The 23,425-nt window shown below is 44.4% G+C and overlaps 1 protein-coding gene and 1 long non-coding RNA gene across 2 annotated transcripts in view; one reads left to right on the top strand and one right to left on the bottom strand.

The window, feature by feature from the left end:
• Positions 1–10,076, bottom strand: part of prox1a (prospero homeobox 1a) — a 44,482-nt gene extending 34,406 nt beyond the window's left edge. The window contains exons 1-4 of the mRNA XM_070994225.1: positions 7,106–10,076; positions 3,232–3,646; positions 2,358–2,987; positions 910–2,172 (exon numbers count right to left, since the gene is read on the bottom strand). Coding sequence (XP_070850326.1) covers positions 910–2,172; positions 2,358–2,987; positions 3,232–3,582 — 2,244 coding nt within the window. The 5' untranslated portion in view covers positions 3,583–3,646; positions 7,106–10,076. The remainder of the gene's footprint in view (positions 1–909; positions 2,173–2,357; positions 2,988–3,231; positions 3,647–7,105) is intronic.
• The window catches only part of LOC139352133 (uncharacterized), a 102,380-nt gene continuing 86,307 nt past the window's right edge, over positions 7,353–23,425 (top strand). The window contains exons 1-2 of the long non-coding RNA XR_011603624.1: positions 7,353–7,692; positions 20,361–20,446. This is a non-coding gene — a long non-coding RNA (uncharacterized lncRNA). The remainder of the gene's footprint in view (positions 7,693–20,360; positions 20,447–23,425) is intronic.

Raw genomic sequence — 23,425 nt, 5'->3', positions numbered from 1 at the left:
GGGGGGGGTTGTTTAGCTCACTAGCCTTTCTCAGCAGCTTTAAACAACACAACCTGCTGCACAGACTTTAAAGAGCTTTAGAGAGCAGTGTGCGACCTGTTTAATCTTCCCCCACTTGCAAGACCCATCGTGCCCCGTTTCATCTTCCCCACTCAGCAAGGAAACAAGAGTGTTCGACCAGGAACCAATTAATGCGGGTTAATTGATATTAAAGCCTTTCTTTGACGACTGTTTGCTGCTGCTGCCAAGTTGTTTGACGGCATTACAAATGTGACTCTTGCGGAAAAGGAAATAATATCGTTAAGATTTAAAGTCTTTCTGAGTGCACAGACAAAAAGGTTAAAGTAAGGCCGTTCTTCATGCTAATGTTCACTTTTCTTTTAGTTTATAGTGTTGCATGCACAGTTTAATAGTTCCCATGTGTCCCAATTCCATACTGCAAGCTTATTCTATATAATACATAGAGCTGGACAGTAAATGCAATAATCTGATATAATTTCATTAATCAGATCAAATAAGTCAATTAAAATGAAAATGTATCATGATATACTACATATTTTAGATCAGATTGTCCAGCTCCAACAGCATTTATTGTTTACTAATCCGAAGTATGTTTTTCCTGCAGTCAGTATTAATGAAATGAATGTACTTTTGGCCAGTTATACCTAGCCTTCTCACTGTTGTCCCCAATTTATTTTAGTTTTTCCATCTTCGAGCTGCCTCCATTTCCTTACCAAGTTAGAATTAGTATGTAGAGTGGAGCGGGGACACAGCTTGATTCTAAACTTGGACCCAAACCTAGCCCAAGACTATAAACTTGATAGGGTGCCGATTATCTTCTTTTTGAAGGCGAAAACACACACAATCAAATTCCCTCAAAGGTACAAAACCTTGTAGTATCAAGGATACGGTGTTGCCTGAGTAGGGCGATATGTCGGACATGTCTTGCAGGTCCCCACACTCAGACTTGATGAGGGACAGGGACAGACCCTCAGGCCCATGTTGGCTCGGTGAGCTCTGCCTGTGGTGATGGTGGTGACTGAGATGGCCTCCTCCAAGGGATGCCATTTTGGTTCTGAGGCTAACAGTTTCCCGGGTCACGTCCATGGAATCAGGGGAGGACCGATGGAGGTCCTTGGGCCCTGGGGGGTAACCAGCTCCTCCACTGTGTGACCCCAGGGGGTTCTGAAATGGGTAACCCATAAGAGGAAGAGGAAATGGGTGGCGAAATGATGGAGGGCTAAACCCGAGCGAGGCCGTGAGGGGAGAAGGGTGGAGGGAGGGATGGTGAGGAGGAGGAGGAAGAGAGGATGAGAGGCTGTTGTTTTCTCCTCCACCTCCTCCACCGCTCTTGCGCACCACCAGCGGCAGTGCCTCTGTTTGGTCATTGGGCGTTGGCACGCCACTCAGTCTGCCACTTAAACCACCGAATGAATCCAGCGGGCTCGGGACGATAACGTCGCCAAAGCAGTGCAGCCTCTGGTTGGAGGAGTGGTAGTTAGGGGTGGGACTGCCGTCGCCATTCATACTGAGGGCCAGGGCGCCACCGCCAAAGCGTGAGTCTGGGGTGAGGGAGGGAAGGGGACCGAAAGGTGGAGGACAGGAAGAGGATGAGTTGGAGGAAGAGGAGGGTGCAGCTGGTGTGCTGCTGTGGCAGCTGTGATGGTGACTGACAGCCTGCTTGGGCGAGGAGAAGCCCTTGACGACCGTGTCGACAACCTGCGATACGGCACAGTTCAGCTCCTGCTTCAGAGTCTCTGCCAACTGCCTTCCTCCTCCTCCTCCTCCTCCTCCTCCTCCTCCTCCTCCACCTCCTCCTGCTGCTCCTCCTCTGCTTTTCATCACCCTTTCTCCATTCCTTTCCTCATCCTCCCTGACATCCACATCCTCCTCCATTTCTCCATCTATCAGGGCCTGTTCTCGGAGGAGGGCCCGGGCCCGGTCCAGGAACAGGCCTGGGTCCAGCTCAGATAGGTCGTCATGGCTATGCCGCCCTCTGTCCCTGTGCCTCTCCTCCAGGCCATCAGAGCGGATACTGTCCTCTGACAAGTTGCCGTCCTCTTCTCTTTCTCGACCTCGGTCGACCTCGCCGCTCTCACCGTTCTCTTCCTCTTCCTCTGTCTCTGAGTCGTAGATCTGGTAGAACTTCTCCTGGAGTTGACGCAGCTGTTTCTGAGCAACAGGAGATAGAGAATGTTAAAGAAGACGTCTCTTGAACCGGAAAGTCACCTGTTACCATAAATAAACTAAAGGAGAAATTAAAATAGTACAGTGCCTGACAGTAGCAACTACATATTCCTTGAATCTGTGCCACCACAACGTTCTCCATGCTGCTCATCATGTCATCTGCTACCAACCTGCATGTCCTCCAGTTGCAGTTTGAGTTGCCGTCTCTCTTCCTGCCTCTGCTCCTGCCTTGAACACACCAGCTGGGTGAAGCTGTGCTGCTGCTGTGGCAGGCGCTGCTTTCTCTTATTCTCCCTGTAAACCTCACCAACGCTGACCACGCCGCCCCGCGAACCTGGAGAGCTCAGGAGGGAAGAAGGGCCGTTGCTCCGCCTGTGGTCATGGTTGCTGATGTTGTGGCTGTTGCCGTCTCCTCGGTGGTCATTACTGCTGTTGCTGTTGTTGCTGCTGTTCTCATTCTCGCGGTTGTTTTCTTGGCTGTGGTCGCCGGCGTTGGGCCGGACCAGTGGAGAGTGACTCATGCCACGAATGATGTTTTCTACGCGGGCACGCTTGGCGCGAAGGTGCTCATCTGACAGCCTGTCCAAGTCAAAGGAAGAGAGGGAGAGGGGCTGAGAGGGAGCATGGGAGTTATGGCTCGAAGAGGGTGGTGGCCGCCCGAAGGAAGAGGAGGAAGGCGGAGGCGGAAGAGGAGGCCCTGGTGAGAGGCAGTCCGAGGGGCTGTCCCGGTCACGGGAGGAGTTGCTGCAGGCATCTTCGCCCTGGATCTCTGAACCTCCACTGGACAGCGCTCCACTCCCCTGTGAAGGAAGGCAGGAGGACGGAATTAGTGAGCAATTAACAGATTAAATTAACGATTTAAAGCATCAGTGTATGAGGAATGAAAACTGCTTAGTGGCTTCTATTTGTTGATTGGAAGGGTAAAATGCAGATGCAAGTTTGATTCAATGAAATGGTGAATGAAATCGCTAATTAGCAAAAATAAAATTGGTTAATTGATCAATTGTTTTAACATCTCACCACTACCTGTCTGTGTGTGTATACCTGGAAGCCTGAGTCACTTCCTCCATTCTTTCCCATGTTATTCTTCAGTAACTGAGAGATGATGGTAGCGCCAGAGAAAGGCATTATGGCATCTTCGTACGAGTTGGCCCTCTTCAGCAACTTCCTCAAAACATTTGACTTCTCACCGTCACCGTTGGCACCCCCATGGCCATGACTGACCAATGAGCAGTCCCCGTCCTGATCGATACTGTGCGATTGGTTCATGCTGTCGAGCAGGGTCTCCCTGGCACGGGTGAATATCGCACTACCCACAGTCCTTTTCACCCCAATGTCGACACGTCGGCGCTTGGTCTGTCTGGTTAGGAGGGTGGTGCTGTCATGATCAGGCATCACGCAGGGGAGCTAAACGGACATGACCAGGGTCCTCACAGACACGCAGGATGAGACAAGCTACCTGGTCAATGACAAACACAAATAAACAAAACTGCTGTTATTTCAACGTTTTAATATCACCTGAAAAGCAGCACACAGAGATCTTTAACATTTTGTAAAATTGTGCATAAAGTCATAATTTTTTGGTCAGAAAGAGACCCAATCTTTGAAATTAGTAGCTATATTTAATGACTCTTCATTTTGAAAATACAGACAGAAAAGTTGCATAACAATAGTGTGAATCATCAGTTATTCCATGGCTAAAATTAAAAGCGACATAATTAAAATCAGTTGCTGGTATTTCGAGGCTTTTAGTAACAGTGTGACAATTATTTCATCGAACAAACTCTCCACAGTTAAAGACCTTAAATCCTGACACATAGTGTGCTTTTCTCTCTCAAAAATAAATACCTCTCCTGGAGAAAACTTTCTTTCGTGTTTTTCAAAGAGGAGACAGCAATCAACAAATGTAGAAATCCACACCACAACATTTCAAACCTGCCTGACAGACACGAACGTGGCAGCCACTGTTATCATTTGCACAATGCGCCAAATTCCAAAGAATACTCACAGTACATTTCTTGACCAAAAGCCAAGGGAAACATTGCGAGGGAAAAAAGCGCTCTTTAAAATAGTTCAAGGATATATCCCCACAGAGAAGTAACACCTGCCTGTGATAACCAAAATAATTTCCCATTTCCTCCTCCTCTCCTGAGAGGTAACCTTGATTTCTGCATCTTGTGAGGAGCTGTGAAGCATCGACAGGCTCTCTCTTATTGTCAGAGGGATTTCACTCTGCGTTATTTTCCTTTTTTACCTCTTCACATGACTTGAAAGAAATAGGTACTTATCTTGTGTTTGTGGAAGCAGTGATTTTTTTGGTGTTATTGAACTTTAGGTATTGTGTTTCGACAAGAAAAATGTCATTCTTAGAAATGCTGCACTTGAGGTTTTAAGAAGTTCTTCACATAGTGCACACTCAGGCTCGGCTTCTTTTTCTGTCATGAGTGAATCCATCTTATCTATTATAATGCAAGTGTAGAGAGGGGCACCTGTGGTGGCAGTAAAAGCACCCCATAAAAGTTTCTCTCTTGACGCTCTAGAAGCACCTAAAATGACACCAGGGGTTTGAAGTGGTCAAGATCTGGCTTCATGCACATCCAAAACTGGATGACAATGACTGACGCAATTATTAAAACCTGATTTCTTAAAGATGCCAAAGTCTCAGGCCAATGCTGAATTTACTCTACAGGCGAGTTAAACATTTTCAGCATTTAGGGACCAAATGGACAAAGACAAAAAAAAAAAATCCAAAAAGTCTCAGCAAAAATAAAACAGGTGAATGGTGGACGTGAACGTCTGCCTGCACTCGTTCCTTTACAAACAAGCAGCGTTTTCCATGTTAAATGTTTGCATCTGCTTTGCAAGCGATTTCAGGGTCTAGTCTAGGGAATTATTTCAAAAATTAAAGCTGCGTCCCACGACAGTTTGCTCGAGCTGTGCCTGTGTTCGCACAGGGCGAGCCGTTTTAATTCCACTGTTAAAACGGGAGAATGATTTGAAAGAGAGTCGGGAAAGGCAAACTCGCTCAAACACACATGCAGACTAAATCAGGGCCACAAATGACGAAACAGACACTGTTGCGTTCCTGCAGAGCCATTACCAAATGAAACTCTTTCCAAGCAGGGGAAAAGGGTTAGTTTGAATGTGACTCAGAGATACAGTGCTGCAGACGAGAGGTGTTCAGAAAAACACTCAGCCCCTCAACACAGTGCTCGGCGGTGACCCAGATACACACACACACTCACACGTACAGTACATGCATACACACATTGCTCACTGTTTGCATTATTGCTTCTTCGCATACACACACACAGAGGAGGCAGAGAGAGTGAGAGACAAACAGTTTAGATTAGGGGGTCCAAAGAGCTCGGAAACTTGGTGATTTTGAAATTTGGGTCTGAGGTCAAATTGAGCGAATGGATCCCGTGAGTAGAACACAAGACAGCAGAGGACGAAAAGCCTTCATCGCCTTTTGTGTGGCCATATTATCTTACAAATCCAATTTAGACTTACACTCAGGTGTTTAAATAGACAGAAAGCCCAAAAACCTTCTAGGTTAACGTTCAGCTGTGTCTGAAAGGTGAGCACTGAAAGGAGATGTGAGAGTGTGTGTGTGTGGCTTCTGTATCAAAACAGAAACTTGTGTTTTAACCTGAATTGAGGAGCAGGAGGAACGTGCTCTGTGAGTGAGAACTGAAATGGGAAGTAGCTGATGAATGACTGTAAATGGCATATTTCCATGTAAAAGGTGTCGTGGTGGCTCGTGGTTAATTTCAGCCTGTGACTTGAAGACTTTAATTAGAAGTTTTCGACGTATAGAAATTACAACGGTCAAAATGATGTTTGGAAATAGAGGTTTTGCAAGAAATGGAGACACGCCTTCTGCCTCCTCGTGCCTCCTCAGAGGGACACAAATAACGTGTTTATTCCTGATATCTTCAGTATGAAGTGGATCATTCCTTCTGGCTGCAGCTGACTGCAGAGTCTGCGCTCTGAGCGGAGATCACCGCTGCTGTGACAGAAAACACAAGCTGCTACTTTTACGCACGGCAAATATCGAGATGTTTGTCAGAGTCCAAACAACAATTAGTGCGCGATAACAGCGGCAGCTCTGCTGGCAGCCGCTGCACACATTTCCATCTTCACAGGCCGGGGTGTCTTTATTATAAAGCCTGTAAAGTTTCCTTAAAGTGGTGAAGCGCCAGAGAGATAAATCCACTTGTTCCGAGAGCAGGTTCGCTCTTGTTCTTGCGCGATCGAAGTGTCAGAAGCCGATCTGAAGCGAGGCTGAATGCGGAATTACTGGCATACAGATCAGTAAAACGGTCTTGATGAACATTTATTTGCTTTGGAAGCGTGAGGATTTTTGACTTTGAGTTCACCGCCAGAGTTCTTCATTTGCTTTAAATGAAGGAAACAAAGTAAGAAATAGGATTTGACAGCTCATCTCTTTATTGAATGACTCGATGAAAAACTACCACGAAATCCAAAAGCAGCGGCAGGTGCGGAAATCCATGCGAGTCAAACTCTGCAATGACCACAAACTGGCAGTGAAAGTAACGCACCGACAGCGAGCAGACCCTCATTTTATTTTTAAACAGATTTGAAGTCAGATGATTTAGTTCACGCAGCCTCGCCGGCACAAATCACAAAGTAGCCCGAGCCCAACGCGCACGAAAAGTCGAAACGAGCAGAAATAGTTTAGGAAAATTGGCCAAAAATTCAGCTTAATCATGTGGATCCGTGGCGCGGTGATAACCCGTCTCCATGAACTAACAGTGCTGAAGTTAAGTTACAGCGAACACGATGCGGTCGGACAAATCACACACACTCTCTCTCACACACACATACATACAACATAGAAGCCCACGAGTGAGAATAATAATAATGGCAGTAAATAAAGCGTGTTTGTACTTACTTCTCTGTCGAGCGCTTCTCCAAGTCGCTCCGTCGAAGAAAGGGCGAACACAAGAGACAGATCCGCACTCGCCGTTAAGATCAATGCCGTAATTTACTACGGCAAAGTGGAGACGTATGCGGAGCGTGCGCGCGCGCCGGCGTGAGTGTGTGTGCGCGAGAGAGCGAGAGAGAGACCCAGAGAGAGAGTCATAGAGGACGCGTGTGTATGTGTGTGAGAGAGAGACAGACACACACAGAGAGAGAGAGGCTGCTCTTGTGCGCCGCTCTCCTCCCGGGATGGGAAGTGTTTAGTATCGAGCGCACCCCGGTCCGTCCGGCACTCTCGGCTCGTCGCGAATCCCGTTTTCTCCCTCTGACCGACGGCAAGACTCTCAATAAGAAACAAGACGAGACGCACATGAAGGATACGTGAAGACGTTGCGTCACCGGCCCCGGAGTGAGGTAACGACTCCACCTGACCAATAAGGAGGAGGAACCGGGGACGGTGGATTTTGTTTATAAGGAGCCCCCCGAAAACAGCGCGCAGCCAGAGCGGAGAGGGAGAGGGAGGAGCAGAGGAGGATGCGGAGGGTAAACTGAAAGCAGGTTCACCAACCTTTCTCATTTGCGGAGAAGCTGCTAAAAATCTTTCTCGAACAAATTTAGCTGCATTTAAAGCGGACTTCAAGGCCATCATCAGCTGGCCATTTTCTGTCTCAGCATGATTTATTCCAATGTTCAATGCTGTTTTTAAATGATGATCGGAAGGAGGTCATGGCCCAGTTTGTGATACAAATACATCATCAGTTTAACAGATCAAAGCAGCGAATTTAACATGCGCACTGACTTCCAGACGTGTGTCATTCAATAAAAATAACTTTCAAATGTCATTTGTGGCTGAAGAACCACTTTGAGCGGTTGGTTTCATTCTGTGCATGTTTTTCCACTGTGTTTGTGCTCCAGCAGCATGTTTCTGCCCAGGTCCACTGCATGCACTCCGCTCTATTATCATTAAGTGTTTTGTTTTTTGCTTTTTTTTTTTTTTTTTTTAATAAACACGGGCTTTAAGTTGATCTGTTTCTTTTCATTCCTCTTCGCGGACACTCTTTTTAAGCCAGAAATTATAAAAAGAAGAACATTTAGTGTCTGCGCCGCTGTGATGCGTGCGTGATTGGAAAGAGCCGCGCCACTCTGCGCCTTGTCATTCAAAGAAAAGTTGCCCAAAACGCAGAAGAATAACGGCAATAAATGATACTTCTGATGGGGGAACGCCCCTCTTCTCCAGAGATCGGGGGTCAGGCAAACCTCGGGGCTGAGAGGGAGTCGGTGTTTTGCTCACGGACACTTCAGCAGAGCGCAGGCTTGCTTCGAGCCGGAGGAGTCTGTCCGTGTCCGCCAGTCCAGACCGCTGTCCGTCCTTCTAGAGACACCGAGAGCTGGGAACAAAACCAAATCACAGGGACATACAAGCATATTTCAAGTTACAGTGAATTTTAAAAGACGACATGCTGGGGCCTTTTCAGGAATATGCTGCTTAAACAAATGCGTCCTGCTCCAAATTTTGATGTATTGCATAAAAATATCAGCTTTCCTTCACACAGATTGAACGAAATACTCGGAGCTTTTAATTTCAGTTAGGCCCAAATAAAAGTGTGAAGGTTTGGAGTTGTGTGTTTGTTGCATTGTTAACACTCACGTTTCTACAGTATCGAGCCTCACTGATGACTGATTCATCGCTTCCCACAGAATTATTTCACAAACTGATCCTGCAGGACGCGCCGTGCGCTCGTCCCGCAGGCGCTCAACAGATGAGTAAAATCAAATCAGAAAAAAATGCGAAAGAATTGTTCAGGGAATTAATGAGATAATCTTTACACAGAGGCAGTGAGTGTCTCTTTGTGCGAAACAGTGGCATAGAAGCATTTTAAACTGTTCCTGATGGATTCTCAAGAGAATTTGACGGAAATAAATAAATACAAAAGAAAAGTGGAACTATTTAATGTCAACATTTTCGCTTGATTTTTAAAAACAGTTTTAAGCGACATTAGCCCGGAGACTGACTGGATTCAAAGAAATCCGTGGATTTGTGCAGTGTTTGTTTGTGCAGAGGTATGCCAGTGCGCTCCGTGTCTGCGTGGGCCACCTCATGAAAAACCCTCATTTCCCACCACGAATAAAAACGAACCTGTAATTCAAAATTGTCGAGATGAAACAATTTTCTTGAAGCATCGTGTTCCTCCTGATTCAAACGAGGCCATTCAAAGTGGATACTAAAATTCACCACTATTGCTCATTATTAAATATCAGCGGACCCTTTCTAACAAACGAGCAGTGTCAGAGCTGTGCATCGCAGTGCCACTTATCCAGCATCTCTCCTCTTAACTTAATTACGCACGGGGATAATCGACATTTACACGAAGTCATACAATAATTTCAAGTGCTCTGCAGCTGTGCCGTGCGGTTAAATTTGTAGGAGAAGATAAATATTTAAACCCAGAAATGTCCGATAAATATTTCCCCCGAGGAGACAGATGTGTGTTTCGTGCTACACAGGTTGTCCTTGCATGCAGAGGCAAACAGGCCCAGTTTTTCTAATGATCCCTTGCCAATTATTTGGCACAGAGATGGCGACTTCACCACAATGCGACACACAAACTTTTTTTTTTTCCTCCACTTATCAACGCGCTGTAAAAGCTGCGTCCTTTCTGAGCCATGGCGCCCTGGGTGATGCCATTTCGTACTTTGGTAACTACGTATATGTGCGTGCCGCCGCATCTGCATCGGAGTGCACAGCTGGATGAGCAAAAAATGCGCCCGTCTAGAGAGGACAATGAAATGTCCAACTTTTACGAAATGAGCTTATTGGAAATTATATATTTGACGAGAAAAAATCCTGACTATGAGGCCAAAATAGGAGGGGGCTGTGGTGTGCGTGCATATGGATTATCTTTAAAGAGGAGGAGCAGAGCTGAATTTCGCTCCAGACAGTTTATCTGAAAAATAATAATAATAAAAAAAAAAAATGGTAAGAATAAGACAGTTTGGATGAAGGGAATAATGTCAGTTTACAGAAAACGAAGGGAAGCTGCTAAATAAAACACCAGACAAAATAAGAGGATGCTGTTACATCACATCATGAGGATGAAAAATAATCTCAATATAAATATTTACTTCATAATAATTATGTGCCTCCATGTATTGTGTAGTACTGAAAATACTTGCAGTAGTTATTGTCACTGTAGAAAATAATTGTATTAATGTTTAACTCGTTGACCTCACCCTGTTTACTTGCCTGATGTGGCAATGACCCCCACTAGTGTTTGTGTGTGTGAGAGAGAGAGTGTGTTCCTCAGTGAATGAGTCATGCACACACACACACACACACACACACACACACACACACACACACACACACACACAGTGCTTGCGTTTTTAAAATAGAGAAAGACAAAAAGGTGGAAACAGTGTGAGAGAGAGAAAGTGTGGGATTGTTAGTGTGGTGGATGTGTGTGTTTCAGTCATGGCCAGATACCCTGAACTGTCCCCACAGTTTATTCAGTGCAGCAAGTAGGTCCCAGAGTTACCTTACAACCCAAACACACACAGTGAGGTCCTTAATCAACCACCCGCTGCTGATTTTATCCAGTTTAACCAAAGAGCCAAACTGACGGTCCAAACAAGCAGAAGTCATGGTCAGACAGCACAACGCACTTCACCTTTCGCTGACACTCACCCAGTGACACAACAGTTTTCCCACAAGAGAAGAGGAAGGAAAAAGGACGGAAACTACACCCGAAGGAGCTTTGAAATTGAGAGGATTATTCCCAAATGATTTTTCTTGTGAGTGTGACATTTTCAAAGGAATCAGTGTCAACATTTAGATGAAGTGTCATCAGATGGAATGAGTCACGAGTGAAACATAGGAAAAGTAAGAAAAAAGTACTTCAAACAGTAGAAAGTTCATCTTTTCTCAGGCAGTTTAAAGGTGCAACATAGAGAACATTCACGTGATGAATGAAGCATTTTCCATGAGGCTGAGAAGGTCCTTTGTTGCTTTGCATGTTATTCACCACAGTTTCACAGTTGCCAGAAAATCTGCGAGGTTTTCCTTGTGGCCCTAAACAGGAACCAGTTTTGTCTTGCAAGACGTCAACAGTTTTATTACAGTTCCACTTTTCTGTTTCAACCATAGACCGAAGAAGACACACACATAACATCAGTGACGTCAGCTCCATGTCTCTTCCAGGTTGTTCTGGTTAATTTGGCTCAATGTCTCTCTAGCATGTGTGTCAGCTACTGAAGAAGTCAAAATTTCAGTGAAGGGGGAGGAAGTGTGGGGAAAAACCATGGCTGAGACCAAACTTTGCTTCAAGCAGCAGTGTACCTGTAATTTAGGCGATCTGTTGGCAGAAATGGAATATAACATTCATCATTATGTTTTTATCAGTGTGTGATCACCTGGAACTAATCACTGTGTATTCATTAGCTTGGAATCAGCTCTTTATCCCTACAGAGGGAGCGGGTCCCATGTCCGCCGTGTTTCTACAGAAACCCAGAATGGACAAACCGAACACTGGCTCCAGAAAACGCCTTTTGTATTTTTATATGACCTGAAGGTCACCGCAGCTTCTTCTTGGAAAGGAAGGAGTGAGTGCAGCGGTATTCAGTTGGATGCAGTCTGCAGTCTCGCCACTAGATGTCACTGAATCCTCCACACTGTACCTTTAAATGTAAAAAAAAAACATTTAAAATCATCCCGGAGACACATTACAGGAATTAAATATTGAGGTGTAAAATAACTGTGGAGGGAAAAACTTTGCATGTGAAGAAAAAACTTTTTTACTGGACTTTAGCGGAGTGGGAGTTTTTGTTGGAGCCAACATCTTACGGCCATTGGCGATTCTCCATCTTGATGGACTTTCGCAGTGGCTTCAGCTAATGTCGCTAAAACAGCATATTCCCCCTTCTTCCTCATAATGCCTCTGTGTCATCAAAAGTTCATTTTACTAAAAGGTTGGCACACACGCTGAGATGTGTCTTCTAAAATCTCTGCGGATCGTCATCATGCTGAAAAAAGAGAAAAAAAGGGAATAATGAAAATAGAAAGGCAGAGAGAGGAAATAATGATAGGCCTGCTACTGATGGAGGTCTGGAGGTAGAGACAGATGGATGCAGAGCTTTCTCTTTCTGTCTTTTTCTCCATCTCTCCCCCTCCCTCTCCACCCTTTCTCTCTCTCTCTCTCTCTTTCTCTCTTTCTCTTCTTCCTCTTTTTCATCTACTCTCTCTCCATCAAGATGCCATTATTCAGGACATTAGCGAAGAAGAGCTAAAAGCTCTCACTGTCGAGGAGGGTCCCAGGGTCCTTTCTGAGAGCTGACGCAAACACACACACACAAACACGCATGCATGTGTGCACACACGCACACTTTGACTACAGAAGTACCATATAGTATAGGTGAAGAGGTAAGAGGTGGTAAAAAGGTCTTATTGCAGACATTACCAGGTATCTAGGCTCCTCTCTTCTCCTCTGTGGCCAAAAACATGGACATTAGTTGACACAAAGAAAAATGATCCGTGCTCAATAATGCAACACACTGAGCAGGCTTTATTTATACTTTGTGAACTTTGGTACACATCACCTTCTCTTTTTGCTCACTTTCCTCAGCTGTCTTTTCTCCCGCCGCTCTTATTAATGTCGTGAATAATGTATAAAAATATGCTCAAAATTGCTGCATATAGTGTGAGCGGATGAGGGTAAAGGTGTCGATGTGTGCAATGTGACAAAGAGGTCCAGTGATGTAAGCTGCTGATTTCATTGAGCTTGTTTTAACTAAGTTTAGGGCCGAAATGTTATCAAAAGTTTGTGCACACGTAGGCATGGTTTTGTACTCCTGAATACCAAAGTAGTGGCCAGACTTGTCTATTTCACACCAGTTATAGACACAATAATCCAACCTGTGTAGACTGTAAGGATAGAATAAGAATGAAAGAGCTCACAAACAGGACTTTTGGAATTATTTATCTTGGAAATATCAAATATTGACATAATCCTGGTTGAAAGAACGACTTTCTATCTCTTTAAACTCCTGCTTTCTCTGTCACCAGCTGGTCCATCCATCCAAATGTTTTGACAAACTTATTTTCTCACTGTCCTCTTCGCCATGCAGATGAATATGTTTGCCCAGATTTTCTGTATCTCTAAGGTTTCTGCCTCCATCCCAATGCAACGACTTTTCATTTGTTTGCATTCAGCTGCAGAATTGCTCTCCAGAAAGTGTCCTCAATTAAAGTAGCTTGCATTAGAAACCTACGTTAAACAAGTAAAATAAAGCTTAATGCTGCAACCGAAAGGCTTGTTTCTCACCTCAGATTTATGCAGAAAGCAGGTCGGAGCAAATTATGTCCACATGAAACTGTTTTGCATCTGCAGTTATATTGTGGGATTTCAGTAACTGCTCATTTAGTCCAGTCAGGTGTTGGAAGTGACAGGAACATGGTGTTGCAGTAGTGGTGCAGGAGCAGTGTGATACATCAGTGCTACTGAAGTGGTTTTAATGGATGTTCTATGAGCTGTAAAGGAGATCTGGCAGTGGTGATGGCAGGAGACGTCAGGAAAGAGCTGTGTTAGAAACAGCAGCAGCTGTCGCAGGTTGCTGAAGATGTGGTAGAATTTGTATTAGTTATAGAGCTAATGTAATATCTGCAGTGTGTGTTTGACATTGAATGATTTGATGAAGTTGTCATGAATTATTGCACATTAGCGCCTTTGATGACTGAGAACAGTCGCTCGCTTCTCTTGTAGCAGTTCAGCCAATGCTGTCGTTCCTCTGCTTTAGTAAACCTGATACTACATTCGCTCAGAGGCCTCTGAAAGTTCACGTCTGCCATTAATTTCCAAACTTGGCTCTTTAACTTTTCCTAATTATTCCATTTCCTGAGCTCAGGGACTTGGAGGATTTTCATAATTCATCACCCTCCTTTTCCCTTTTTCTTTTTTTTTCTCCCATCACAATTACTGTAGTACAAAACCCTAAAAATTATTCATCTGTTTCCTTTTTTTCAATTTACCATTCTTTCTTTTGGTCCCTGTAATTCATGTGTGTTTTTCTTTCTTTTTATCAGTCCTATGGAGCTCTACACTGCTCATGTATTTATTCATGCTTTTCTGCCTCTGATGGGCGACATGGACGGGGCTGAATAGGGGCAGTGTGTATGTGTGTACGCCTGTGTGTGTGCGTGTGTGTAACTCCGCTGTAGACCTCCTCCATTGTGCTCATTCTAAGAGGAGGTCTTAATCTAGCCACTGCCATTGCTGCTGCTGAGACCTCCAGCCTCAGTCTCCCCTCTTGCCCTGATGTTGTGCCCAGCCACGAAGGCCCTTTAGTGGGCCGGCTGGCAAGCCAGATCAGGGTCTTGGGTTTGGGACTTGGCCTGGATCCCTGGTCCTCATCCTCTATCTCCGACGCCCCCTGCACCCCCACAATGAAGCCTCCGTTCTGGCCCGACTTGGCCCCGAAGCCGCCTTCCTGGCTTGGGGCCTGGATAGATGGAGAGGGGGGAAGAAAGCCTCTAGCTGGATGTGCAGTGGAGTGAGGAGAGGTGGAGAGGCTAACAATGCTATCAGAGGGCTGGCGTCCGTCTCTCAAACGCATACACACAAACACATACTGCTGTGTTTGTCTTTATTTATCACAGCTCTTCACACATAGAAGACAACAAAGGAAGAAAGGCAGTGAGCAGAATAGAGGGGGTCAGAAACAGAAAGGGAAAGAGGAGAAAAGAGAGAAAAGTGGCAGAGAAAAAGAGAGAAACGGAGCTGAAGGGCTGTTTAAAAAGACGGATAAGGGAAAACAAACGTTAACGGCAAAGACAGAAGGGAGGAGGCATGGTGAGAGAAATGTAAAGACATATAAAGAGCCATCGACAAAGAAAGAGAGATGTCGAACAGAAAAGAAGAGGGAACAGAGATGGAGGGTTAAGGAGAAATAGAATGTGAATAAAAGAGGGGAAAAGGCAGCAGTGTTTTCCACCAGTCTGTTGGCCGAAGCCTCTGTGACATTGTCAGGCCTTCTGGATCCCCATGGAAACAAAAATCAACATGTTTGCTTGAAATGCTTTCATTAACGCCTTGTAGCCGAGCCAGGAAAAAAAAAAAAAAAATCCCGACAAGGGACGAAGAGATGCAGAATAAAAATCCCAGCACAAATAATGCATACAAACAAAGGATAAAAAGAGCAAAAAAAAAAAAAAAAAGAGCAAAAACAAACTTGGTTAAAGGCAGTTCTGTGGGTTTTTTCCCTCTTTCTCTCTTTTTTTTTTAACATCTACTCATTGACCCGTGTCGTTTTGTACACAGTGTGACAGCAGACTTTCAGGACGTTTTTGAGTCGCCATCACTTCAGGGATCAAACTATGCTCAGCGTAATAATGTTGCCATATTTGCACGGGGTATTATAATGATAGCCTTTGGCACACTAGAATAAGCTTTGGACAGGGAAAGTAGCTTAAACAAACAGTTTGATTGAGTCTGCCGACTTGTTTCATTTAATAAAAATCACAAAAGATAAAAGTGAATTAACCTTTGAGCATATTTTTATCTGATTGACGTCGTCGTTTACGACCAACTTTCAGTAACAATAACAATAAAACTCAGTTGGAAGCTTAATATTTAAATGTATTGACACAAACACAAATAATAAGTTGTAATATTGTTGTAACATTTCAGTAATTCTTTATAATATGATACAATGCAGTATTGACCCCCTCCCCATCCTTCCCCAGCACAGTCTGGAAACAAGCAAGGTATAATCAAGCAAGGAGAAAGTAGGACATGTGTGTGTGTCTATAGTCAGCTGAATCACACACACACACATACACACACACACACACACAGCGCTGGCATAACGACAATCAATTAAAGCTTCCTCTTCTCCTCTCCTTTAATTGAAATTGAATTACGGAGTTTTACCTCCCGCCCCTTTAACTGAGCACGTAAGGAAAGGCCTGGGGCTGGTCTGAAGCCCAGCCGTGCTCCCATTTAACCGCCGAAGAAGTTTAAGGAAAAAACATGGCGAGTAATAACGCTGTTAGGGTATTAAACACACACACACACACACGAAGAGGCATGCGTGCACATGTGCGTATACACACGAGCCGAAGTAACAGGGTAATTAAATGGTAAAGCTCAGTCTAGCTGAAGTAAACATGTCTAGAAGGAATATATTTAAGATCGTGATTCTAACGATGTAAATACATAATTGCAGACATCGCTAGTATTTAAAAATGTCAGTGTTTTATTTTAAACCCCCCCCCCCCCAAAAAAACCCTATGTTTAGTGCAGTTTATTGACACCATATTGCGATATAATCTGTTTATCACTGACAGCACCACAGTTTTTTCAGTGAGTCACTGTTTGGAGAAGTCGAGCTGTGTGTGTGTGTGTGTGTGTGTGTGTGTGTGTGTGTGTGTGTGTGTGTGTGTGTGTGTGTGTGTGTTTGTGTGTGTGTACAGCACAAGCTGCTTTCAGAAGGCAAAGCGTTGCTGCTCTTTCTGCTGATGGAAGATATTTATTGCATATTGTTAAGTCTCACATTTAATTTGCTACATTAAGCGTCAGATTAATTGTGATATGCTGGGAGAAAAGCCAGCCAGTAGTCTTGTCTTTCTAATGGGGATCTGGCAGACATCAGCAGGAACTCTTTCTACATCTGACTGCACAAGTTAACACAGAAAAATAAAATGTCTGCTCTGGAAATATTGTCTTAACCAGTTCACTGCATTTATAACAGGACTTTAGGTATCAGCACAAAGGTGCATCGGTGCCTTCCAAAATAAAGACTTGCACACAGGTTGCAGTCTGGCTTTGTGAGGCTGGTGCTGTGTCTTGTTTTAGTTCGAGGTAAATGAGTCAAAATGTCTTGACTTTACACCTTCTACTGGTTGGCACAACCTTTGAGCTAGTTCTGTTCAATCATTGATGTTGTATTTCTACAGGCCATACAGCGACTAGTTATGGTTTCTTTTTCTTTTTTTAATCTCAATTAATCTCTCTTTTTCTGCCCAATTTTGGCACTATTTCTTCCGTCACATCACTCACTCGCAGTGCTTTTGTGTGTGGAGTATTCGACATGTCATTGAGATTTCAGTGGACATCCCACTTGTTCCAACAGGACCTGAAAGCGTAGACGTGCAGACGAGGAGCAGAAAGGACGAATGGATGGAGGGACTGAAGGACGGAGGGTGACAGTAGATAGGTCATATGAGATGTATCGGTGAAGTTGATGTGAGGGTAAATAAAAGGCGTAAAAAACAGGATGAGTCAGAAATGAATGTGTAATTATAGTAAAAAGGGCAGAATGAGCAAGAAAAAGAGATAAAAACTCTAAAAACTGAGCCTGAGGAAGAGAAATAAAGAGAGAGAATGCAAACAAGTGAAAGACAGAGACCTGTGCCAAGCTGTGATTTCCCAGTAAGAGTTAGCTCTTCATCCACCGCTGAACCCGAACCCTTCAGGAGAACAAAGCCACTCCTTTATCGTCCATTTTTCATCTCCCCTTTTTTTTCTACATGCAAGAGAGCCCCCTCCCTCTTTTTCCTCTTTCTCTCTGACGCAGTGGGATAACCCTCACCCTCACAACCTCGCACCTCCCCTACCGCTCCACACACGTACAGAGAGCGCGCACACACACACACACACACACACACACACACACACACACACACACACACACACACACACACACACAGAGGCACAGCCTTTGCCAGATACTGATGGACATGCAGGCCAAATACACACACACACACACACTCAGACTGACGAGCACATTCTTTTATTTGTGAATATGAGCGCTGTGATGTCCCTTTAACATTCACTTTTTGTTGTTCACTCAGCTCTCTGGTCATTTTTGAACACTGGCTCACTCGTCAACATTTTCCCTCTTGTCAAGACTTTTGAGAAATGTTTACACTGAAGTTTTGCGAGCACCACCCCTCCTGCCTAGACCTCAGTCCACCCCTCTCCCCAGTGTGGGTCAAGAGGTGGTGTGCTGACTCCGCCACCTGCTGTCTGATAGCACATAAACAAACCAAACACTTATTTCCTCCTGAGCCGTACCCCGCAATCACAGCACCGGTAAAACCTCACACTCCATTTACCTTCAGTGCAGGTGACTGCCTGGGCACTGTGTGTTTGTGTTTGTGTGTGTGTGTGAGAAGGAGGATAAAAAGAGATACAGTTTGAGGCCAAAAGTATGTGGACACCGCAGATTTGGGGATTTTTTCATCATTTATGAAAGTCTGAATGCTTTTCCCACCTTGGTGTAGAAGGACAAGTCTGGCCCGCACAGAGCCCTGACCTCCACCACATCCGACACCTTTGGGACGAACTGTGAGCCAGGCCTTATCACCCAACATCAGCGGCCAACCTCACTCGCGCTCTTGCTGCCGAATGGAGGCAAATCCCTGCAGCCCTGTTCCAAAACGTTGTGGAGAGGCTTTCCAGAAGAGTGGCGGAGCAGATAGACCCCATAGTTTTGGAATGAGATGCTCAGCAGTTCCACTGTTCCGGTGTCCACATACATCTGTCCATACAGAGTAGAAAGAGAGCGTAAAAGAGAACAGATCCAGATTTGGGAGATGGCACTGTATTACAGCGTCATCACAGAGATGGCGTGACCTGCCGCTCACCCCTCCATCTTGTTTGTGTACTGGTTTATTTGTTGGAAACAACAACAACAGCAAACAGCCTCTGTAATTATTCCTTAGTGCTGCTTCACTCACTGTAATTATACACCCATACGGTGTGTGTGTGTTTGTGTTTCACGGACGTACACGTGTGTCACAGTAGATGTGAATGTGGAATACGTGTGTATAGTGTTGTGTGTGTGTGTTAGATAAAGGGGGGGGTGGGATGAAGGGACAACAAGCTGAGGTCTTTGTTACTAAATGACAGTGATTCACCATCAGGCCACCCATTTAGTTTAAGTGTGCTGCTCATTTGCCTGTGTGTGTGTCAGTGTGTAGATCGAAAAAGAGGGAGCGAGTGTGTGAAATGAAGATGAGAGGATGTAACAGACATGGAGGAAGAGAGGGAGCAGGACAATGCAGTGGAAAGTGTGTGTGCACTCTCCCTATTTCTCCCCTCTCAGTGTCATCAGGAACTGGCAGCACACCAAACTCAGTGTGTTACTTTGTGTGTTTTAGTGTGTGTATCTCACTGCGAGCGTGCATAAATATGCGTGTGGATGTGTGTAGAAGCATCCGTATTTTCTGTCTCGTGTGTGTGTGTGTAAGCATCTGTGCATGTGTGGGTGTCTGCACGAGGGCCTTTGTAAATGATAGTTAGCTTGCGCCCTCTCCTTGTCGCTCCTCTCATGCAGAAATTTTTGAATTTTTGGTTCGTCTGATTTTCAATCTGGCACACAACCACTCTCGTTGGAAATATTTAAACTCAACCCCTGGGCCCTCTCAGGAAATGTTTCGTTGTTTTTCAGTAATTGTACTTGAATTGAAGGTTTATCTTGTCCTTTGAAGGGTTGCGGTGTAACTGCATGTCTCTGAAAACAACTTTTCTCACAGACAATTTAAAATCAGACTGGGTGGGGGATTCAGAACGGTGATCATTTCAAGCATCTGATTAGAATGGCCACCAATCTTATTTACATTTACAGGTTTGGTTACTTTTCCCTCCACTTTGCAGTAATTGCTCTAACAGTTTGTTTTTTTTTAACAATGTTTTGTGTTTGAAAGTTGCTCTGAGTTTAATGCAAGATGATTGAGGGATTATTTCCTGCCAGGGACTTGTGTTTCTTCCTGTGAGGGTCAGGTGTTTTCCAGGAAATAGAGGGTAACACAATCTGGCAGTGATATGAAAACACTCAGGCTTCTTTGACTGAAACAAACCTCGACTGTTTGTAAGTCTGTAAAAGCTGCTTTTCCTCTGAAGGTGGTAACTCCATCTGTATCGACTTTGTGTACATATAACAGCAGGATTAATAGCAAAGGATTGGTGTAGATTGCAAAGAAGTGATCATCGCTGTCTTAGAGTTTGAATTCAGAGTTGAGAAAATTGTCTCAACTGACAAAAAGTTTGCCAGATTCTCAAGAAGCATCTCACAAGTACTTCCTTGTCGTTCCTCTTTCCTCAGGTAAATTCTGCTGAGGTGTTTCCTTGCCCCCTCCAGCTGAGTCTTATCCATTATTAATGTCTGAACATGGTCTCTAAGGACCTGCCATCCATTATTCATGCCTGACAATTTCACTCTTTCTCTCCCAGGATCTCCTTCTGTCTCATCATCCCTCCTTCGATTCGTCCGACCCGACTTCCATCTGATCGGCCGTCTGGAGAAAAGCTAATAACAGGTGTGTCTTCCTCCCTCTTCGCGTTATCTCCTCCTCCTCCTCCTCCTCCTCCTCCTCCTCCTCCTCCTCTGCCTCCTGTTGTCCCATCTTCAATCTGTGATTTCTTCTGGGTCACCAGGGGTTTTTACAAGGTGTTAAGCGCGCTAAATGTGTGTGTGCTCATATGATTGTGTGTGCCACCTGGGTAAGGTGGCAACCTGCTAAACATGTGTGTGTTTGTATTAATGATATACGAAGGCTTGTCTTACTCCTTGAGACAATTAACTTGCACACACACACAGAAACACACAACACCAGCTCACACATCGCCTGTCATGTGTGTTTACTCACATGTGTCAGTGGCAGTGATTTCAGTCCACATGTTTCAGACTTCAAATTTGAAGAACTGCGCTTGATTGCACATTTTTCACATGTTGCGTCTACTGTTTTAACATAAATCGATGGTTTCCATGAGTGTGTATTCGTGTATATACAAAAAAGTGTGCATTAAGTCCAATTTTGCTTCATTCTGTTCGCACAAATACAGCATCTTTATCGTCTGTGGCTAAGACCAGATAGGATAGCCAGTGATACACTTTGTGACAGAAAGCTGCAGGAGTTGTGAAAAAATACAGTAATAACAGTTTTTTAAGATCAAGTCATCTCAACCGGTGGTCTGTTGTACTTTGGTATGACATTAAACACAACAAAACACACCTTTATGTCAAACTCATCAGCTTGCCACAGCTGTGGGGTTTGATTATCTATTTAAAACATGAATGCAGAGCAAATGCTATGCAAATGAAATGCTTCAGATCCAGCTGTTTGACTTGTTCGAGCTTGGTGAACAACATTCAAGGTTGGTCAGAACATCACAGAGGGTTCTTGCTCGTGCAGGCCTGTATCTGCTGCTCAGATTCACCAGTAGAAATGTGCGTTTGTTGCAAATAAACATATGTATGTGGTGAAATTAAAAGGAAAATGAAGTGGTTAGAAGAGAGACAGGATGTGTGTGTGTGTGGCAGGAACAGACGGCGCTGTGGCCTTCTGCTGGCACGTGAGCGTACTCAGGTGCAAGGTGTGTATGAGTGTGTGCGTGGTGACAGTCATTCTTTCCTCGGGTGCATCTAGGAGGCGAGTGCTGGCTGTTGTCTTTTGGCAAGCTGTGTGTGTGTGTGTGTGTGTGTGTGTGTGTGTGCGTGTGTGTGTGTGTGTGTGTGTGTGTGTGTGTGTGTGTGTGTGTGTGTGCGTGTGTGTGTGTGTGTGTGTGTGTGTGTGTGTGTGTGTGTGTGCGTGTGTGTGTGTGCGTGCGTGCGTGCCTGTTTGGGTGAGTGTGCGCTCCTGGATCATCTTCCAGAGAGGCAAGAGTCTGTAATTACTGTTGTACAAAGACTCTTGCCAACCACAGAAGAATCAGACATTCATCTTATAACACACACACACACACACACACACACTCACACACACACACACACACAGTCACATATATCTACCCGTCTAAATTCTCCTTTCCAATTTCAGACTCTGCCCTCTATATTAAATACAGCTACAACAATGATCTTTGAAATGCAAAGACCCAATTAAACCTTTACTAAACCCACCCCAGTGTAAACCTGAGGGACTGTCAGCTGATTAATGCAAGAGGAAAGGGGATAAAAGAAAGTTCTGATACGTACATTTGTATTAATATTTTTATTATTACTCTTTTACTCTCTTTTTGGGAAATATTGCATCCCTGGACCTCTTTGAGCTCCAAATCTCAGCAGATTATAAACACCTGTGACACAGAGGCAAGAAGACACTGCTTTATTTCAAGTGCTAAAAAAAGGTCGGTAACCATTGGCTACAGTGGCCTTGAGATGCATCTTAATAAAAACACATGCAAAGAGACAAATCACAAGCAAATTACGAAAACATCTTTGCCAATTTGACAACGCGTCCACAGCGTTTAGAAAAATGCTGCAGATACAGAAAACACAATCAAATGCAGAGCCACAGCAGCCGTGTCAGCGAGCATCGTCACTTTTTAGTGTCCCCTGGAAATAGTTTCCCTCGTCATCCTTGCTCCTTGCAGTGTTTCTGTATTTGGTTGTCTTTTGTCTGTTTGAATTTTTTTACTAAATGCCGCACATGTTGTCAAATTGGTGAAGATGTTTTCCTTAATTTGCTTGTGTTTTGTCTGTTTGCATGTGCGTTTTTCTTAAGTTGCATTGTGTTGAGCTCTCAAGGCCGCTGTGATTGGCCTCGTCCTGTGTGGGGAGGTTCAGCTCGACAGGATTCATAAAACACATATCGAACATGTTGCTTAAAACTGGCACCTCACTTACACACTATTTTTGACTGACCATCGAGATGAACTTGCATTCATGGTTATTTGCAGATGACGTCACATCACTCTTTTGATGTGGCGCAAACTGCAGATGGAAGGCCAGAAGTGATTTTCTGCATAGGAAGCACTGCAACATGCTTAAAATGCACTTCATGTTTTGCATCACGCTAGTGTCCCAACAATTGAACAGTCGGTGCCAAAACTCCCCAAATTCCCCGTTATGATGATAGAAAAAGTGTTTCAAATCCAGAAGCTGGCTCTTCGTAACGCTCTTTTACCATCATAGCAGACATCATACTGTGCGCTCGCTCAGCTTCTCTTCATGTTTTCCACCAAAGAGCAGCTCTCGCTTCTTAACAGATTCTTGTCATAAAACGCAGTTCTTGAGTTTTAATTAGTCCTCAATCTGCTTTTGTGTTCCTGTGAACTTCATAAATGCCACATATTCAACAAATAGCAATTGGGCTTAATTAAGATGATTAAAAAGTCCCATCTAATCCATCAACACACCGCGTTCATATCTTCCTCTGCACCAGTGTGTATGTGTGCTTCTCTTCATGCTTGACAAATCAAGAAGATCAGCGTATAATGACTGCATAACAAACGCGTCCTAAAGATACACGACACACACCCCACACACACACACACACTTATGCATATTCACAAACAAA

This window comes from Chaetodon trifascialis, chromosome 24 (assembly GCF_039877785.1).
Source record: "Chaetodon trifascialis isolate fChaTrf1 chromosome 24, fChaTrf1.hap1, whole genome shotgun sequence".
NCBI lineage: Eukaryota > Metazoa > Chordata > Actinopteri > Chaetodontiformes > Chaetodontidae > Chaetodon > Chaetodon trifascialis.
The sequence above is the reverse complement of the archived record's forward strand: the minus strand, read 5'-3'. Positions and strand labels throughout refer to the sequence as shown.